Source organism: Petaurus breviceps, unplaced genomic scaffold, assembly GCF_028583685.1.
Source record: "Petaurus breviceps papuanus isolate PSGF00001 unplaced genomic scaffold, PetGlider_PUasm1.0 118, whole genome shotgun sequence".
Lineage (NCBI taxonomy): Eukaryota > Metazoa > Chordata > Mammalia > Diprotodontia > Petauridae > Petaurus > Petaurus breviceps.
In genome coordinates this window covers 14,059,197-14,080,080 of record NW_027185616.1, presented here as the reverse complement: position 1 = coordinate 14,080,080, position 20,884 = coordinate 14,059,197, and the positions used below count along the sequence as shown (strand labels likewise).

The following is a 20,884-nucleotide window of genomic DNA, read 5'->3' as shown; positions in this document are numbered from 1 at the left end:
TGTGTGTGTGTGTGTGTGTGTGTGTGTGTGTGTGTGTGTGTGTGTGTGTATGTCTATATATGAGGGTATATGGGCATATGAATATATATGTGAATGTGTGTATATTTGTTTACAGGTATACATAGATAGAGGGCATGGGACCAATTTAACAGGAAGGGATGATACTTAAAAGGTGAAATTAAGAGGTGATAGGAATATAATGAGAGGGGATAGGGAGAGACAGATTGGGGTAAACTATCTCATATAGAAGAGGCAAGGGAAAATGGTTACAATGGAGGGGAAGAATAGGAAGGCAAAAGGGAATGGGTCAACCTTATTCCCATTGAATTTGGCTTGAGGAAGGAGTGAAATACACACTAAATAGGGAATCTCACCCTCAGTAGGGGGGAAGGGGATGAGAGGGGGGATGATTGAAGGGAGGGCAGGCTGGGGGGGAAGGAAGTTGGAAGCACCCACTTTTGAAAAGGGATGGGATCAAAGTAGAGAATAGAACCAGTGGAAGGTGGGATAGGAGGGAGGGAAATATAGTCAGTCTTTTACAATATATCTACTATGTTATTGTTTTGCATTAGCCACACATGTACATCCTATACTGAACTGCTTATCTTCCCATTAAGGGTGGGTAACAAGGAAAGAAGGGAATGAATTTAAAGTTTTAAAATTAAATATTCAAATATATATGTGTGTGTATATATATATATATACATATATATATATATATATAGTATTATTAATACCATTTTGCATGTAATTGGGAAATAAGATATACAGGCACTGAGGCATAGAGATCCACTGGAAAAGTGTTAAGGGGTATGGGAGAGAGCAGATTGGAGGAGGGGATATCCTGTGGGACTGCTATTTTGGGGCGGTGGGTAGGGGAAAAACGGGGAGAAAATTTGTAACTCAAAATCTGGCGGAAACGAATGATGTAAATCAGAAGTTAATAAAGCATTAAAAAAAAATATAGTGCTCGTCCAGCCTCCAGGGAGAGGGAACCCACCTCTTCCTACAGTCGTCCATTGCACCTTGGTAATTTAATTCTGTAAACATGTATTCACCTAACCTTTAGTCCCTAAACCATTACAATGCAACAAGAACATTTAAAGTGAAACCACAGGCATCACTACAAGACAGCAAACAGAACAAAGGAAGAAAAGACTTTCTCAGCAGAATATTGTTCAATCTAAGAATTCAACTGTTTAAAGCGTGAATATTCAACTTGCTTCTCAGATCTCAAGGCGCCTAAAGCACTCAAGGGATTCAAGATTCAGGTTCAGCATAAGCCATGATCTACAAACCCCAATTAAGTATGAGCCTCTTGGGATGATCACTGACTATTTATCACTGAGCTGGTGTTCTTGCATCCGTCTATCCATGTGTTTGTTTTTTAGCAGATTTCAGACCACTGAATATCATCACAACAAAGTCACATCAGCCTCTTATTACTTTTGTTTTCAAATATTTCAGAAACATTTTCAACAAGGGTTATAAAAGTCCTTCCAGTAAGTAACCAAACTTCATCAGAACATCTCCATCACTGAATATTTCAACTAAATGAAGTTTTGCTGTGATTCTATCTGAGAAGGCAATGAAATTCAACTCTAAGAGTAAAATAGGAAGTGTAAATTTAGAGGCAGCTGGGTGGTACTGTGGATAGAGTACTAGGACTGGAGTCAAGACCTGAGTTCAAATGCAGGCTCAGACACTTCCTAGCTGTGTGACCCTGGGCAAGTCCCTTAACCCATCAGCCTCAGGTTCCCCATCTATAAAATGAGGATAACAGTAGCACTTATACTTTGCAGGGTTATTGCGAGGGTCACATAAGATAACTGTAAATGCACTTGGCACCGTTCATAGCACATAGTGAGCGCTATCTAAATGCTAACTATCATTATTATTATTTCAGAAACATTTTCAACAAAAAACCAACAAAAGTCTTTCCAGTAATCATTCTGATTTTTTCATAATTTCATCAAAGCAGCTCTATCCCTGAAGTGAAGTTCTGCCGTGATTCCATGTAAGTAGCAATGGAGCTCAATTCTAAGAATAAAACGCAAAGTGTGAATTTGGAGGCAACTGGGTTGCGCAGTGGATAGAGAGCCAGACCTGAAGTCAGAAAGGCCCGAGATCTTTACTAACTACGTGGCCCCAGGCGGCCTCGGGTCACTCTGTCTGCCTTGATTTCTTCATCTCTAAATAGGGATAGCAAGAGCACCCACACTACAGAGTTGTAAGAATAAAGTAAGTTAATATTTGTAAATCACTTTGCAAACTTTAAAGTCCTCTAGAAACAGAACTGCTAGCTATGTTATTAAGGGTGGGGAATTACCAGTTTATTCAATTGTCAACTCTTCCTCTCAGACAGGGGCTGGATGGTTAGAAGTTTTTTTATACTGGGGACTTAGTCTAGAGTCTTTCACCTAATTAACTGATGCCCCCCAAAAATGTAGGGGCAGCTAGGTGGCACAGTGAATAGAGAACTGGCCCTGGAGTCAGGAGGACCTGAGTTCAAATGTGGCCTCAGACACTTGACACACTTACTAGCCATGTGACTTTGGGCAAGTCACTTAAGCCCAATCGCCCTCCAAAAAGAAAAAAAAAAGTGGGTTTAAGTGGATTGGAGGGGGAAAATGCAACTGCTTAGTCAACATACTATCAAACTGAACATCCCTCATAAGCACAAGCCCTTGGGAAAATACTAAAAAGATAGGCACAGTACCAGTCCTTGAGGAATTTACTATCTATTGGGAGGGAAAGGATACATACACAAAAAATAAAAATACTGAAAAATGCAACATTCAGAACAAGGACAAATGAATAAGTCCCATTCAAAGTGAATCCCTAACTTTAGAGGGAATACAAAACAAAGAAGCAACCAGAGCTTGGCATGGATGGGAACAATATCAGATCTGCTGTGCTCTGCATGCCAATCCCATCTGAGACAGACTGTGTATACATTTTCCCAGTACCAAAGCTAGAAAAAAAAGGGGGGGGGAAGAACAGTAGGGTTTGCCTGGACGGTATCAGATACAGAATCAAACAATCCCACACTTACTCACTGGGGATGCCCCCAAGAAGTCCTCATTCTCTGAGTCATCAAGCCTAAAAATAAAACCACCACGAAGATTTATCAACCTGGCATTCCTGTAGCTGCTTTTACTCTGGAAGCCTAAATCAACTTTCGCAAGACTTTTTGATTCCAAAGAATGAAACCCAGAAGGGAATTTGTTAATGACAAATGTTCCTATCAACAGAAACACTACTCTGCTACCGGACATGCTGCTCCTTGATTCTCCCACAGAGAAAAGCGTAAAAAAGTTAGTTCTGAGAAAGCTTGCTGTTCTAAATAGCAGCCACTATGATTTTCCCAACTCTCTTTGTGTCTTCTAGGTCAAGTATTCCCCACAAAGAAGTTTGATTTGATAGTTAAGGAAGCCACTAATCCAATGCCTACTGGGCATAGGATGCTTTTATTCTACAATTAATGATGACTTAAATGTAACTGACAAGGATCACAGAATTAAATTCACTCCAAAACACCAAAAAACAGATTTAAAAAATACTATAAAAAACTATTAACCTGGAGTCTGTGAACTTTTTTTTTTAACATTTTGATAATTATTTCAATATAATTGATTTCCTTTGCAATACTTTGTAATTCTATTTTACATACTTAAAAATATTATTCTGAGAAGGGGTCTGGAGGGTTCACCCAGAATGCCAAAGGCATCCATATCACAAAAGAGGTCAAGAAACCCTGTCCTAAACTATAAAGGTATAATTTAAGGTCCTGTCTTAAAAAGAGTTTTTAAATGAAAAGAGTCCAGAGAGGGAAAACTATAGATATAGAAGCTTGTGCTGAAGATAAACTGCTTACTTTAGAGTTTTCCATAGAGTTCAGGAAAGGCCTTGTTCAAATGTGGCCTCAGATACTTCATTTAACCTAAGTCAGTTTCCTCATCTGTAAAATGGGAGTGATAATACTTATTATTCACAAATTATAATATTTTATGTTATATAAATATATAATAATAATTTATAAGTTATAATAATAACCTCTATATCACAGGGTTATAAAAATCAAAGATAATATATGTGAAGTCTTTTGAAAGCCTTAGAGCCATATATATATATATATATATATATACATATATATATATATATCTGTATTATTACTGACTTGGAGGTAAAATTCTGGTATTAGGAGAAGCAAGGAGATTGTTACATAAAAGAAGACTCAGTTCTTGTCCTTCTAGTCTAATGGAAGAATAGGAAAAGATATGAAAAAGAGAAACTTTTTAAACAAATGCACATGAACAGAGTCAATCCAATGTAGGCAAATACTGAGAGACCATTCATTGTCCTGCCCCCTTGGTGCTCATCCACACTCTTATAATTCTTAGTTCAATCTTGCACTGGGCTCCAGGTTTTCATCTGTGCCAATAGCTTTCTCTTGCTGCTGCTAATTTAGCTTGAAATGGAAGGCGAGTCGGACAGTTCAGCCCTCTGCCATGAATGCTTCTGACTTTCAGGAGAAGTTAAGAGCAGCTCTTACCCTATTTTCTGTTGTTTTTACCCAGATGCTAGTGCTAAGATAAGATGACTGTGGGAGTTTTTCCTCCTATGTTCCTCCTCCTGCATCCCTGGGTTAAAATGGACAACATAAGGACACAAGCATTTCCTTGGGCTAATAAACGTAAAACTAATCCTCACTCCCCACAAAATTTATTTTAGGAAACATAAAACTTGTAAGTATAAGATAAAGGCTGTTTGTCAACAAGTTAATAGGCTTTCTTTAATTTTAAAAGTCTTAATTTCCTTCAGTTTCCCAGGTCCTTCAGGCTATAATTCACTATAATCATCCTGGAGTTCAGTGGGAAGTAATGGGCAGCAAGAAGAAAGCAGGAAAACAGGTCAAGACTCCAACCACTGAAAAAGTGCTTCATCACCCACATGTTGCAAAAGCCCTGAGCAGTCATGCAACTAAGAAGGAGAAATGGTGATTTATGCTCCTTCCCCTCCAAATTCACTTAGTTCCACTTAAAGAGAAAAGAGAAGAGCCAGTTTCATCAATGGGCAGAGAAACACAAAGTGTATCCAGACCAAGTGAATTATCCAGACGGAGTGAATCCGGCCCAATTCCAGTTAAAAGTGACAGTCCATGCCCTCCAGAAGCTTACCTCTGCTTCCTAGAATCCCCTCCCCCTTTTTTAAGTAGAAAATATCACTTTCTGCATGAAGCCTTTCCTGACCTCTCACTGCTCATGCCCTCTCCCTCAAAAAATATACCCTGCATTTATTCTGTACATAATTATTCATGTGAATATCTCTCCTGATAGAATATAAGCTCTAGTATTTTTATCCCCAGCACCCAATACTGGCTCTTGCATATAAGTAGTGGGTTCATTAAATGCTTGTTGATTTCTAGTTCAAGTATGAGGATGAAGCCCAGATAGAAAAATGTACTCTTTAATCTGGAACCTAAAAGTCAATCAACCAATCAACAAGTGTTTAGTAAGTGCCTATTATTTGCTAGGGGAAAATAAGTACAAAGAACAAAACAACTCCTACTGCTAAGGAACTTCTAATGTGGATACAAGTACAGACATAAATAAAAAGTAAATAAATACAAATCTAAACAAAGGAGTTAAACCCAAGGTGGTCTGGAAGTCAGGATAGTACTGGCTGTGGGGCTCAGGAATAGCCTCTTGAAGAAGATGGAACTTAAGCTGTGTCTTAAAGAAATTGAGGAACTTCCTGAGGTGGAGAAGGGATGTAGTGCATGCCAGGTATGAAGACAGGAGATGAAGTGTCACATCTGAGGAACAGACAAAGAGAGGTCAGTTTGGCTGGATCCTAGAGACTGAGAGGGCTAGGTGTCGAGTGGCCAGAGCAATGGTCTTGCAATTGGGATGACTCATTTTCATGAATTCAAATACAGGCTCAGATACTAGCTGTGTGACCCTGGCCAAGTCACTTTGACCAGTTTGTCTCCATTTCCTCACCTGTAAGATGAGCTGGAGAAGGAAATGGCCAACCACTCCAGTATCTCTGCCAAGAAAACCCCAAAATGGGGTCATGAGGAGCTGGACATGACTGAAATGACTCAACAACAACAGAGTTCAGGAGGCGGAGTAATGCCTGGGAGGCTGGAAATAGTGATTTCAACACGTTCCATTCTTTCCCTCAGCACTTAAGAATATTCTCCCTCCATGGACTCTACATAGGCCAAAGCCCAACTGTAGTAATTCACAGGAACCTCACAGGAATCCCATCTCTTCCCACCCCTATGCTTCCACTCATGTCCTATGCCTGGAATACTCTCCCAGGTGGTAAAATCCCACTCATTACTTTTAAAGCCCAACTTAAATTCCACAGCCTCACTGTGAAACCCTCCCTGATGGCCCCAATCAATGATAAACTCTTAGATCCTTCAGAAATCCACCTAACTCCTTATTCGTACTTTATGCCCCATATTAAGTGGCTATGCACCTTGCTAGGGGGTACCAAAAAAGGGGCATGATCCTAGTCCTCAAGGAAGGAATATTCTTAAATGAATCCCTTTAAAAGACTATAAACTCCAGGAAGGCAGGGACTAAGCCTTACTTAATCTTTGTATCTCTGCCAGCATCTTTTAAGGTACTCTGCATAGTCAGAGTTTAAGAAAGGACGATGAAACAGTTACTAGCCATGTGACCTTGGGCAAGTCATTTAACCCCATTGCCCTCCAAAAAGCCAAAAAAAAAGGGGGGGGGGGGCTGACGAATCTGTTGGTGAATTCCAGCCTCAGTGATAATTCTGTGTTCCATAGTAGCCCAAATTTGGAGTGCCAAATCACATACAACTCCCTACCTTCCCAATCCTCCCACCTCACTCCCTTCCTGATACATAATCATAATGTCTCCAGAAGTATTGAGCCATCCCACGATAACAAAGGGAGTTCCCACATTTCGTGCTTTGAAAAATAGCCCATGCAGAGCAAGGCCTTTTGTTTTAACATGAGCCAGCTTGCACTGAAGGAGGAGGGCACCGGTGTTAACCCAAGTAAAATTTTTAAACTACACCAATTAACCCTGGATTGAGTACTTTCAAGGGTGTGAATCATACATTTAATCTGGAAGGGGCCTGAAACCCTCTAGTCCAGCCCCCATATTTTATGAATGAGGAAGCCAATTCAAGTACTTCTTTACAAATGCCAATGCCTAAATGCTCTCTTTTTGAAAATATGCTATTCCCCCTACATCAAGGTGATAAAATTCATCTAATCTCAGTAGTAAATTCTCTAAGAGCTTCCTACAGAGTCACCCACTTCTAACTTCTAGTCAACGAACACATACTCACAAAATAATAACTCACATTTCTATAGTGCCTTGAGGTTTTCGAAGCAGTTTTATACATATGGTCTCATCTTATCCTTACAACCACCCTGGTTAGTAGGTGCCTATATTATCCCCATTTTATCAATGAGGAAATTAAAAGTTAAGTGACTTGCCCCAGATCAGTTAGCAAGTGTTTGAAGATATCACCTTCAGTGATTATTGTGTTCACTTTAGTAAAGTGCCTCTGATGAGGGAACATTTGAACAAACAGGGGTGGTAGGAATGTGAAAGAATATTATGATGTGACAAAAAATGCAGCATCTGTTGCAAGGAAGGGTTCCAAGGTCAGTCAGTCAGTCAATAAATGTGTTAAGCACTTACTATGACATAAAAAAAGAAGAAAGACAGTCCTTGCTCTCAAGAAGCTTACAATCTAATGAATGGGGAGATAAGAAGCAAATATCATAACTATACAAGATATACAGGAAATAACTAACAGTGGAAGGCCCTAGAAATAAGAGGGATTAGGAAAGGCTTCCTATAGATGACTGGATTTTAGTCATACTTAAAAGGAGCCAGGGAAGTCAGTAAGCAGAAATAAGGGAGAGCATTCCTGGCATGGGGACAGCCAGGAGATAGAGTGTCTTGTTGATGAAGCAGCCAAGAGGCCAGTGTCACAGGACTGGAGAGTACATGTCAGGGAGTAAGGTGTAAAAAGTCAATAAAGGTAGGAGAGAACTAGGTTATGAAGGGTTTTGAATGCCAAACGAAGATTTTGGTTTAATCCTGGAGGTGATAAGGAACCACTACAGTTTATTGAGTAAGGAGATGACATGGTCAGACTAGAACTTTGGGGCAATCACCTTGGTGGCTGAATGCAGGATGGACTGTAGTGAGGAGAGGCTTGAGGCAGAACAAATGACCAGCAGGCTATTGCCATAGTTCAGGTATGAGAGCCTGCGATGCGGCAGTGGCGATGTCAGAGGAAAGAAGGGGGAGATGGTGAAAAGGTGAAAGGCCTTGGCAACAGATCGGAGATGGGGAGGGATAGATAATGAAGAGATGAAGATGCCACCTGGGTGGCCATCCTGAGGGACTATGAGTACGGTGGTACCCTCAACAGTAATAGGGAGGCTTTGAGGGAAAGAAGGTTAGATAGGGGAAAAGATAAATGAATATAGGATGTGGCAATGATAAAAAAAAAAAAGAGCATCAATAAAACACAAACAAAATAGAAGTGACAAATCTGAGAAATTCCTAGAAGTACTAAAGATTTAGATGGATTGATACAGAGAAAAGTGAACAGAACCACAACAATATTCATAACAATCATTTAAATTAAAACATCTCTAAAAGGCGGCAGCCAGAACTGATTAATTATAATGGCCCATCCTGGTCCCAGAGAACAAGTCAACAAAATACAATTCCTTCCTCTCAGTACAGAGGTGGTGCACTATGGGTGCAAAGTAAAATATACCCAGTAAAATTAGGTGTCTGAGTCTATTGATGTCCCTTAATATTGTCTCCCTCAACTGAAAGAATAGAAGGATGGGGAGGTGGAAGAGTTTTATAAGGGAAATAACTATGGTGTAAAAACAAAAGTCATCAAAAAACCTTTTTTAAAAAGAAATACAGTGTCACTAAATTATCAGCATTAAAAAGATAAGATTTTCTTGGTTTGGGGCATCTTCCCACTGCTAGACAAACATACAACAAAGCAGCACTAATTTTAGCCTCAGCTTCTATAGTTAACTGCCTTGTGATCTGACCAAAATTTGGCCAAATATTCCAAGTCTGTCTTTAACAACTCATTCCCACAAGCTACTTCTGATCCTCCTTGTTTCGACAATTCCTTCCACCAACACTTGCCCAATCCACTGTTGTTTTTGCCAACCTATGGCACTTAGGTGGCAATAAAACCTGTCTCTCTGGGATACCTCACCACAACAGAGTATTTTTCAGTGGATGATCACGAAGATATCTTTTGCCTTACATCTCCCTCTTCTCTCCCTTATGGAAATACTGATAAATACCCCTTCTTACCTACCCTAGGCACAGAGAGCACAATGTGCTGAATCACACATTTGAATCTGGCTTCGGCAGAAGGAAAACAGCTACTTCACTGACCTCGGTCAACCTCTGAGAGTGTCCCTCCCCACCCCCTATACCACTTCAGTGCAGCATGTAAAATGGATGTAGAAACATCAACACTTTGAATTTATAAACTTCTCTGTCTTACTCGCCATTCTTTTAGAGATTCTTGTATTCTCACAGGTCACTTTAAGGATCAAATACATAAGAAAACCCTTCAAAAAGGTCAAGACACTGAAAATAAAAGGTATTCCAGTAACCCACATTATGCTCATCGATGAGTGGCAAAAGCAAAACTAAGAGAGGTTAAGTGACCAGCCTCAAAACACTCATCGAGTCAGAAGTGAAGCCAAGCAGGACCCCAGCCGATATTATTTCCAACAAGAAAAGTATCTTGTGTTATTACTAGGACTCCAGAAAATAGACAGACAGAAAGACAGAGATGGATATAACCACATATAGATAAATGTCTCTCTCTATAGATCTACATATATGTTTGTGTCTGCACACACACACTTGAAGAATATATACTGAAAAAGGAAGTCAGTCAATAGGCATTTATTAGGGCTTACTAAGTGCTCAGTACTGTGCTAAACACTGCAGCTGTGCAGATTATCATTCTGTATTTGAAGATCACACTCCCCCATTTTACAGTATATTCAAAGGTCCATAAATCCCGCACTGTCGTGACTTCTTCGAGAATTCAGTCACCTCTTCTTTTCAGTGAATTGCACAGGTATGGGTCAGCGGTTATTAAGTATAAAACGGGCTCTCAGACCCATTTTCACAGATTAAGCTAATGAAAGGATTATCCTTACCACGCAACTACCAATAGGACCTAATTAAGGAATTCACTAATTGCTTTTTCCAGCCAATTGCTCAAGCTCAGTCCTTAAACCTGACATAAATGCCTATTGTTCATATTACCCAAACTCTCCTCCTTAACTCCTATGCAGCCCAAGCCACAAGAACCTCGAGTGACCTAGAGACAAGAAGTCTAGGCCGTGTCCCCAATTCTGCTAAGACCTTCCATGTAATCTTGGGCTTACCAGGGTCTAATAAATCAGATCCAGGCAAATCATAGCAACAGCATTCTTCTGAATCTTCCCTCATTTCTCCCTCCTACACTCCCTTTTCCCTCTGCCAACGGCTATTTCTCCCCCAAATCATTGAGTTATAAGACACTTTGCACCCATCTCTCCAGGGCATATGCATGGCCTCCAACCCAAATCATTCAAACTGACTAAAAGCTATAATCTGAAACTAACTGTTCTTGACCTTAAAAATCGGAGGAAAGAATGCAATGGTTCAGAAGCTTTATCTGGAGGAAAAAGGAAATAGGGGAAAGTCCATTAATAAAATGGCCAGATCATTCACCCTCAATAAATTACACTCTAGTTCTTCCACAGATTCTAACCTATGACATGGCTTTTCCTCTTATCCAGGAATAATTTCATTAATGATCTTGGGGAAGGGGATTTCTCAAAAGGCTTTAGTTAATCCAACCTAATTATAACCACCAGGTCACCTTCTTCTCCCTCCCTCCTCCCCCACCAAATGCTTTTCACCTGGACCAGCATACCTCCCCTCCCTCCAATTTCAAGAAATCATCAAAGGACACAAGACAATGAAATTTCACAAACCCTTACTCTCTCTAAAAATAATAGTAATAGTAATGGGGGCGGCTAGGTGGCGCAGTGAATAGAGCACCTGCTCTCTGGAGTCAGGAGGATCTCAGTTCAAATACAACCTCAGACACTCAACACTAACTAGCCCTGTGACCTTGGGCAAGTCACTTAAACCTGACTGCTCTGCCTTCCCCCCCTCCCTGCAAAAAGTTTAAATAATAATAATAATGAAGAATATGGTGTAGTAATCCAAAAAGATGGTGTAATAGGTGACAGCACTGGCTTCACAGTCAGGAAACCTGAAAGAATCTGGGATATGCCACTTAGTATTTATATTGCTGAGTTTCCTCATCTGTAAAATGATGGAAGTTGAACTAGATCAGGGATTCTTAACCTGAGGTCTGTGAACTTCTTGGTTTTTTAAAAACTATTTTGACAATAGTATTTAAATATTATTGATTTGCTTTATAACCTTACATATTTTATTTGCTGCATTTTAAGACATTACTCTGACCAGATCACCAAAGGCATCCATAGCACAAAAAGATCTCCAGTGGATGATCTCTAAGAAATCTGCCAGTTCTTCTGAGCACTTAAAAATCAAACTTGGATTTTGTTTCTTCCTTTCTTCTTTTTTAAAGGGCATGAGAGCCAAATGCAGGCAGAGGTCCACAATCAACAGAAACCTGAGGGCTGGAAATCCTTCAGAGTGGAATTTGTTCAACTGGGTGAAAACCCCCATCCACCATCAGTCACCACCATAACTACCACACCCACACACTACCCCAACACTGACATTTCACACCAGGAAGGTTAAAACACACACATACACGGCACACAGGGGCAACTTCCACCTTGTTCTCAATTATGTGAAAGTGTCATTTGTTTAAATGTTCCTAATGTCTGGAGGATGAGAGGAAACAGAATTTACAAAATTAAAGAGTATAACCTGGTGAACCCAAAAGCTGAGTTCAGTTAAGAAGCAATCCCCAAAGGAAATGTTCTTACTACATCTCTGCAAACTCACTGTAATTACTCAATCAACAATGCTTTCTATAGGAAAAACAAAAAAACAAAATCTTGACTAAGGGCTTAAGGCGACACTGGATCACAATGGGACAAATGGGGGTAAGAATTTTGTGAAAAGCTGTCAAATCACAGCTACTTGAATGCAAAATTTTCATATGCAGCCTGGAGCCAAGAGGGGGGGAGGAGAATCAGGTAACAAAATGAGACAGGTCTAAATACATTAGCCAACAGGAAAGATACAGTCATTGTATTTGGAGTCTGAAGATCTAGGTCTAACCTCTAGGGTACTTCCATGTCTTTGGTATTATAATTTACCGAAGGTGCCTTCCCCTTCCCCTTCCCCTGTCCCCATTAGACTTGTAAAATTCCACAAGAGCCAAAATTGTTCTTTCTCACTCGTTCACTACCAGAGAATATGCTGTACAAGGAAGGGTGCTCAGTCAATGTTTATTGAATAGCCTCCTTTCTCTGTGACTTGTTAAGTCTTTTTCCTCTCTATAAAGTGAGAGGGTAGGATTAGGTGATCCCACTAATTCAACCCAAAAGGGTAGTACCATTTTTCTCATAATATGACGCTACTAGACAATGCGATATCATTGTATAGAATTAAACATTTTCAAATACATTAGCCCTGAGAGGTGAGGGGCAGATTATCATTTTTTAATTAAAATTTTTCAACTAGAAAGCATTTATTTTTTTCTCTCCTACCTCAACCACCCTCACCCTACTTAATGAACCTGGCAGGTGCTGAGAGAGGATAAGAGGGCTGAACCTGAGGTCAAGAAAACCTGAGTTCATTTGAGTAAGGATAAATGAGAAAGGATAAAAGAAAATTAAGAAAGACAAGTTATTATTAGCTTTAGTTTACAGAAAAGGAAACCGATGCAAAAAGAGACTATGGGAAGTGCTTGCCCAAGAGCCTGTAAGTGGCCTTGCCTGGGCCAGAACCCAGATCTCCGGACTGCCCAAGGCCCCTGAGATTAGATAAGGCAAACAAGTGAGATGTGAAAGGGTGGAAAAGCACTTTATAAATATGATCTCACTTGAGCCTCACAACAACTCTTCCAAGAAAGTACTATTTATCATCCCAATTTCACAGATGAGGAGACCGAGGCAGAGAGGTTGACTTGTCCAGGGTCACACAGCTAGAAAGGAAGTGTCTGAGGCTATATTTGAAATCAGGTTTTCTTGACCTCAGGTCCAGCCCTCTTGTCCTTTTTCAACATCTGCCACGTTCATTAAGTAGGACTTGTCCAAATTCCTCTGCAAAACAGGGGCGCTAGGTCTCGAGGTGAATAGAGCACCGGCCCTGACGTCAGGAGGACCTCTGTTCAAATCCGGCTTCAGACACTTGACACTTAACTAGCTGTGTGCCCTTGGGCAAGTCACTTAACCCAAATTGCCTTGCCTTCCCCCCCCCAAAAAACAAACAAAAAAATAAGTGAGCTTATTCCCTTCAATCCTAGATTGGAACTAGCCAACAGAATTCAGTTAATACACAGGAAACCTTAAATCGAATTTAAATTTCATAATTCTCTAAAATTTAATTCAAGGGACAGCTAGGTGGCACAGTGAGTAGAGCATTGGCCCCCTGGAGTCAGGAGGACCTGAGTTCTGTTTCAGCCAAAGACACTTACCCACACACACACACACAAAAAAAAAAACTAGCCTTGTAACCTTGGGCAAGTTACTTAACCCCAACTGCCCTCCAAAAAGGCAAAAAAAAAAATTAAGATAAAATAAAATTTAATTCAAATTAAATTTAAATAAATTCCCAGAAATCTGATTAAAGTGAAGTATCCAAGATCTAAATTTTTAAAAAATCATTTTTATTGTCACTTTAACCCCAATTGCCCCTCCAAAAAGCAAAAAAATAAATAAACAAAAATTTTTATTCTGAGCCCACTTGGGAAGGAACTCACGAAAAATAAAAATAAATTTGCAGATCTTGGTCATAAAATGGATTTATATGTCCCAACAATTCCAAAGTACTCTGATATAAACTGTTATCCATCTCCAGACAGAGAAATGATGAACTCTGAATATGTGTTGAAACATTTTTTCTTTTTCTTTCTGCAACATGGTTAATGTGAAAACGTTTTGCATGATTTCATATGTATAATGGGTATTGTATTTCTTGCCTTTTCAATGGGCCGAAGAGGGGATGGAGGAAGTGAGAGAATTTGGAACTGAAAATATATTTTTTTAAATGGATTTATGCACTGACATAATAGCTAGCATTTCTATATTTCTTTAAGCTTTGCAAAGCACTTTACAATTATTTTTCTCATTTGATCCTCACAACCATCCTGGGAGTGCTATTATCCCCATCTTACAGATGAGGAAACTGAGGCAGGCGGAGATTATGATTTGCCCTGGGTCACACAGCTAGTCAAGCTCTGAGGCAAGTGGGAAAGCTGCCACAAGTCACTTCCTCAGCTTTTGGGCGTTTTATCTCACTAGCTATATAAATATATTATTCTTGCCAGATTAAGAACCAAGCAGATGACCTTAAAGCAGCCAATTACAATTAGGCCTTGTTGGAAGGCCTAATAGAACCAGTTAGAGAGGGTAAAGGAAGAGAAGGAAGAGGAAGAGTCTTAGCCCACATCCCAGGAACAGTTCACCTCCACTTACTACCTGAAACAGTGCTCATAGCTGGAAGTGAAGGTATGTTGAGTTCACTGGGCCGAGTGAACAGCTCAGCTCAACACGGGTCTATGTCAACATCTAAGTGGGAAAGGGCCCCAGGCAACAATGCTACTCTCATTTTTCCTTTGAGGACTGGATGTTTCCTGTTGGGAAGGGTTATACTTCCAACATGAGTCCTCAGGCCTTTATTCCTGCCATCTGGCCATTTTGTAAAAACTTAACAATTTATTTTGCCAAATGCTTGGGGGAAGTTTTTATGTGCTGGGGTTTTATGAGCTATTAGGATCTGGTAATGAAGGGGGTCTCAGGAAGTATGAGAGCCTATATTGAACATTCAATGCTGCTTCCAGAGCCAGCCCACAGATTATATTCTACACTTGTGAACACTTCAATCAGACGGGAAGATTTAGTCAGTGTGTCCATCCCTCTGTCTCCAAGTCAGTGATACATTTCTACAGGGCTGGAACCACATTCACAGTCATCATCAGACAAAAGATATGAGCCCAGGAGGCCTGGGTCAGAATCCTGACTATGAACACACTCTACAGCCCAGGCACTGTCCTAGTTCAACATTAATTCTGTGACTATGGGCAATTCACTTAACCTCTCAAAATCTCAAAAGGAGAGATTTATATTTGTACTACTCCCTGGCAGTGCTCTTGTGGGGGAAGTACTTTGTAAGCTTAAAGTACTATATGAAGTTGTTACTGCTGTTATCCCTATTGAGGATCACAAGTCACCACACTATAGCATCTAATATAACATGATATTAAGAAAGAGGAACTAGGTCTGGGATTTAATTGGCAGAGGAAACTTCCCAGTAAGGGAATTCCCTTTTATTGCCATGTGTCACATACACACTCAAACCCAGGTCTTCTGGTTTTATGACTATTTGAAGAGCTACAGGACCCAGCCACACAGACTCATTCAGATAAGAGATTTGGTCCTTGGAAATTATCTGGTCCAACACTCTCATTTTAAGAGACTAGGAACTGTGGACCAGAAAGTGACTTAGCAGGAAGTCACACACAGGTAGAGTAGTCAAGTGGATAGGAACACAGGTAATCTAACAGCCAGCACCAAGCTACTGACAATAAGAAGTTTGGATGGATACCCAAGTATCCAAAGTACCCAAGTACCAAGTACCTATAGGTGAACTCAGGACTCTCCAAATGAGGAGGTTCCTGGCTGCCCATTCCAGTAGCTACTTGAGGGACTAGTGGTCTTTTTATCCTTATATCCCTGGCACCTAACCCAGTGCCTTGCCCAGAACAGGAATTTAATAAATGCTGCTGGACTGGACTGGACTAAATTAACATCTCTAGTTGACCTGGAATAGGGATACTTAATCTCTTCTGTTTCATAGACCCCTCTGACAATTTGACCTATGTATCTCTCCTCAGAATAATAATATCTTTAAATGCATGAAACAAAATATATAGGATTACCAAGTAATCAATTCTATTGAAATACAGTTATCAAAAAAACAAATTTAAACACATATACAAGTTCATTCACTCCAGGTTAAGAACCCCTAGCCTACAAATTCTTCCTTTGAAAAAAAAAAAAATGGAACCTAGGTGGTAAAAGAATGCTCATCACCCATTCGCTGTCATTGTGTTGGACCTCAACCATCCCAAACCATCTCAACTACCAGAACTGAGGAAACATGGAAGAAAAGTGTGTAAGGCCAAACTTATGTCTCACCTACCTAGAAAAAAAAAAAAAAGAAAGCCATCTTTTTCAAGAGAAGCTTAAGCAAGAGTGTAGTTAACTATGGTTTGGAGTGTCAGTTCACAAGACCCAGAAGAAACAACCAGAGAGGTGGGAAGGATACAGAAAAATGAAAGGGAAAGAGAAACATATGGCAAATGAAGAGATCTGAAATCCAACAAGTTAAATTGTTTAAAATAACTTCATGCCAATGTATTCCAAGGAAAATAGTCATTCTTCCAGAACAAGAAAGCTAGGAGAGCAGAAAAATTTCAGTGTAGAAGTTCCAATCTTGAGAGGTTACACCTTATTTGAAATTTCTTAACCTTTTCTGTGGTTTTCATTGCAACTTCAATGGTAATAATATACCACTAAAGCCAGGTTCTCCAAGCTCATGATCATTCAAGAAGTTTATTGACTTAACCAAAAACAAGAATGGAGACGGGCAATGGAAAAACTTGTTTGGCACTTCATAAACTTGATGCCTTCATACACCCTTCGTTCCTCTCCCTTTCTCATTTTAAGACTCACCCTGAAGGGAGCAAAAACAGTGTAGATTAAGAACACAGTTGCTTTCTTCCAACTTAAAAAAAAAAGTTGTGCTGTGGTACAGTGAAAAAGACTAGTGGGTTTGAGTTAGAGGACTCAGGTTCAAATCCTAAGCTTTGTAAACTTGGGCAGGTCACTTCTCTGGACCCGAGTTTCCTCATTTGCAAAATGAGGGTGGACTACATGGCTGCTGAGGTCCCTTCTGTTTTAAATCTATGACCCTATGATCCATCAAAAAGATAACAGAACTCAATCAGTCACTATGGCTACTGCTTAAGCCTCAATGAGCAAGTCATTTAACCTAGATAAGCCTCAATTTCCTCATCTGTAATATGCAGATAATACCTCCCAGGGACCTGAGTTTAAATGTCTCCAGACACGTACTAGCTGTGTGACCCTGGGCAAGTCACTTAACCCTGTTTGCCTCAGTTTCCTCATCTGTAAAATTAGCTGGAGAAGGAAATGGCAAACCACTCCAGTATCTTTGCCAAGAAAACCCCAAATGAGGTCACGAGTGGGGACACAGCTGAAACAGAACAATTATTGCTAAAAATATGTATACACTTTAGATACATAGGCACATTAGTCTTTTTCTTATTCCTATTGTAGGTCTACAGTCAGTTGGCTAAAGGAAAGCTATTATAACAGATGTGATTTACCTAGAGGCCAGGAAATTTCTCTGTTCCATCACAACAGTAAGGCTAGATCTAACCCCAGCCAACACCCTGTTTAGCACTTCATAAAGCATGGCCTTAATGGCAAAGAGGCCTTTGTCCTGAGGACTGATGGCTCAATGCAACCTTTCCCCACCTCCAGGAAAAAATAAACCACAGAGCAAGTCTGATTAACACCAATTACACCATCTTCCCATAAGAAGGACAGTATATGATTAGACTAGGGCCATATTAGTGCTTGGATGTTATTTGCATGCAGGTTACATGTGTCCAGGGAGTGCTCTGTCTATTCTCATGCAACTGTCTACAGTGTTTATTAATGCCTTCTTTCCTGCCTTCCTTCTCCACCCACTCATTCACTAGGGCATATTAGAAAAAGAGTGACACACGGTCTGGTTTGCCAATGACTCTCTTAGCAAGCAAGAAAAGAAGGCACTCCAGAGTCATTAACTGAGAAGACGCCATTTGGTGACTAACTGGCTGGAAAGGTATGGCTGAAAACTTCAGGAAAACACAAACTAAATTGGCAGACTTGGATTCTTCCTGAGTAAGTTTTCTTCAATTAAGGCAACCACAAGACCATCACATAACAATGTTCAAGGGAAAAGTATTAGCAAACAGCAGCCTTTTCCTAGAAATATGTAGTCTCCTAAGAATCATTTACTGATTTCCCATTAACTTAGGAAAACAAACTTCTATCATTTCAAGGTAACTGGCAACTTGACAACTCCAAATGAACTCTCACAGAACTCTATATGCTACCTTCGGGTAAGATAACAAATATATGAAAAGGCCTCAACTTTTCTCCTCAACTCCCACCAAAGCAGTTCCACTGAGAATAGTAATTATAAGGCATTTATATATGGCCTTCAGGTTTACAAAAGGCTTTATTAACATTGTCTCATTTGATGCTCACAACCACAAAGTACATGGTGCCGTGGTTTGCTGAATTTTACAGGTAAGAAAACAGGATCAGAGAGGCTGGTTACCTAGGTAGTGAAGTGCCTGAGACAGCATTTGAACCAAGGTCTCTCCTAGACAGGAGTTTTGCAAACTTTCCAGTGCAACATCCTGACTACTACAGTTGAGGGAGTAAGTATTTACACAGTGATTACTATGGGCCGAGTACTGTGCTACGTCGTCTTAGACAAATATTATCTTATTTGGTCATTGTAGAAATTGTGTTGCTAAATCTCTCTTGAATTTTAAGTACTCCCACACTCGATTAAATATCATATTCCAGTGAACCAAAAACAGGACAAGGGGCTCATCACACCTCTGCCACGCTGCGCCGGCACCTCTAGTACTACTGAGGCAATGGGAGGAATGACACAAACATCTTAGATGCAGTTTACGATGCGGAGAAGCAAGAAAAACAATGAAAAGAAGGCATTTAGGGTGGCTAGATTTCCTATCACCCACCTTTGGATTACAAGTCATGTCTTCCCCTCCCCCTAACAATCCCTCATTAAAAAGCCCACACTGTTTCCAATCCAGATGTGCTCAGAAAACTGACACTGTAACCAAGCTTTCGTGAAATCTAACCCCCTCCTTCAGGACAAGGAGGAAACAATGCTTGCCTTGGGGAAAGGAACTCAACTAAGGAAAGGTGAATGATCCGCCGCTCCTGGACATGCATCCTCCAAGCTTCACGCACCCAACCGCGGGATTCGTGTTTTGTTTGGGTTTTCACCTCCCTGGCCCAGAGCGCGGAGCATCATCGGCAGGGGGAACTCGACCTCCTGCCTGGTGGTTCCGCACAACGAGAGGACCACAGGCGTGCTCGGTGACTCCCACGGGTGGCGGACAATAAATTCCGTCCCCGACTTGGAGGGAGGAGTCGGGAATCAGCCCCAAACTTCCCACAAAGTCCCCCGACAGCGCTTATTTGCATGGAGCCACCAAAGGAAAAGTACCTCCGGGGTTCTAAGGAAATGCCCCCACGCCCCCTCGCTCAGGAGAAAGCCTAGGGAAGCCGGAACAGCTGAGACGCCTCCCGACGATCTCCCACATCCACGGAGGCTCGAGTCCCACGCGTCTCCTCCCTTCACCCGCCCTTCAGGGTCTCAAGGCGCAGCCACACATATCTCCCCGGGGAGACGGGCATGAAGTCCCGCAGATGAGCCGCTCAAGCTGTCCTGCACCCTTCGCTATACGGCGGGTCCCACGGGAGAGGGGAAGGGGGCACGCGGCAAGGGGCGGGAGGGGGAAGCCGGCGCCAAGCTGTTTCCACCTCCCCGCACCCATTCCTCCTGGCGCCCCAAGTCCCATCCATGGGAAAAGAGCAGCCCCTGGGGTGGGAACTGCAGGAGAGCGGCGCAGAGCCTCGGGCTCCAGCCCCCAAGCAGCGGGGGGGCGGGATGGAGGGCGCCCCCAGAGCGTTCCGGGCATGCGGCCACGGCCATGCCCCCTCCCCCCAGGTTCCGAGGCCGCAGTACAGGTAGCCCCGGACGGAACAGATCAGTAGGTCCTCGCTCCCCCTCCCGCATACTGGGGGCTCGCCCAGCGGGGTGTCCGGGGTCCCGGCCCTGCCCTCCCCAGCCCCGCGCGTTACCTACCCAAAGCGGGTCGGAGCTGTCCGCGCTGCAGAAACGAGGGAACGCCATGTGGTCGGGCCGGGGCCGGGCCGGGCCGGGCCGGGCCGGCGGAAGGACGGATGGACTGGCGGCCGAGCAGCCGGCGGCAGCAGCGACTTGCGGAGGCTGGAGACGGAAGAGACGGCGGCGGCGGCGGCGGCGGCGGCGGCGGCTGCTCCGAGGGGAGACGAGAAAGCCGGGAGAAGGCGCAGGAGAAGAGGCGGTGGCGGCGGCGGCCGGGGAGGGAACCCGGAGAGCCGCAACGCCGCCTGGTTGGCCCGCACGTCACCGGGATGGGGCCCGGCTCCGCCCAGTCGTCCGCGCTCACCTTCGGGCAGAGCTCGGGCTGGGGGGTGGGGGGAGAGGCTGGGGAGGGAAACTGAGGGACGTGGAGGCTCGGGGAGGCCCTCTAGTTTCCCATCCCCAGGTTTCCCACGCATTTAGAAAACGTACATCGTGGTCGAGCGCGGGGGATACAAAGAGAACATACACAGACACTCCCCCTCCCGCTCCCCCTCCCGCTCTCCCTCCCTCTCCCGCTCTCCCTCCTCCTCCCCGCTCCTCCTCCCCTCCCCGCTCCCCCTCCCGCTCTCCCTCCCCCTCCCGCTCTCCCTCCCGCTACCGCTCCCCCTCCCCCTCTTCTCTCCTCCCCC

General features: G+C 42.4%; 1 protein-coding gene across 1 annotated transcript in view; it reads right to left on the bottom strand.

Moving 5' to 3' along the window:
- The window catches only part of ABCC1 (ATP binding cassette subfamily C member 1 (ABCC1 blood group)), a 134,555-nt gene extending 114,166 nt beyond the window's left edge, over positions 1-20,389 (bottom strand). Inside the window, exon 1 of the mRNA XM_069086559.1 lies at positions 20,214-20,389. Coding sequence (XP_068942660.1) covers positions 20,214-20,261 — 48 coding nt within the window. The 5' untranslated portion in view covers positions 20,262-20,389. The remainder of the gene's footprint in view (positions 1-20,213) is intronic.
- Between the last annotated feature and the right edge of the window lie 495 nt (positions 20,390-20,884).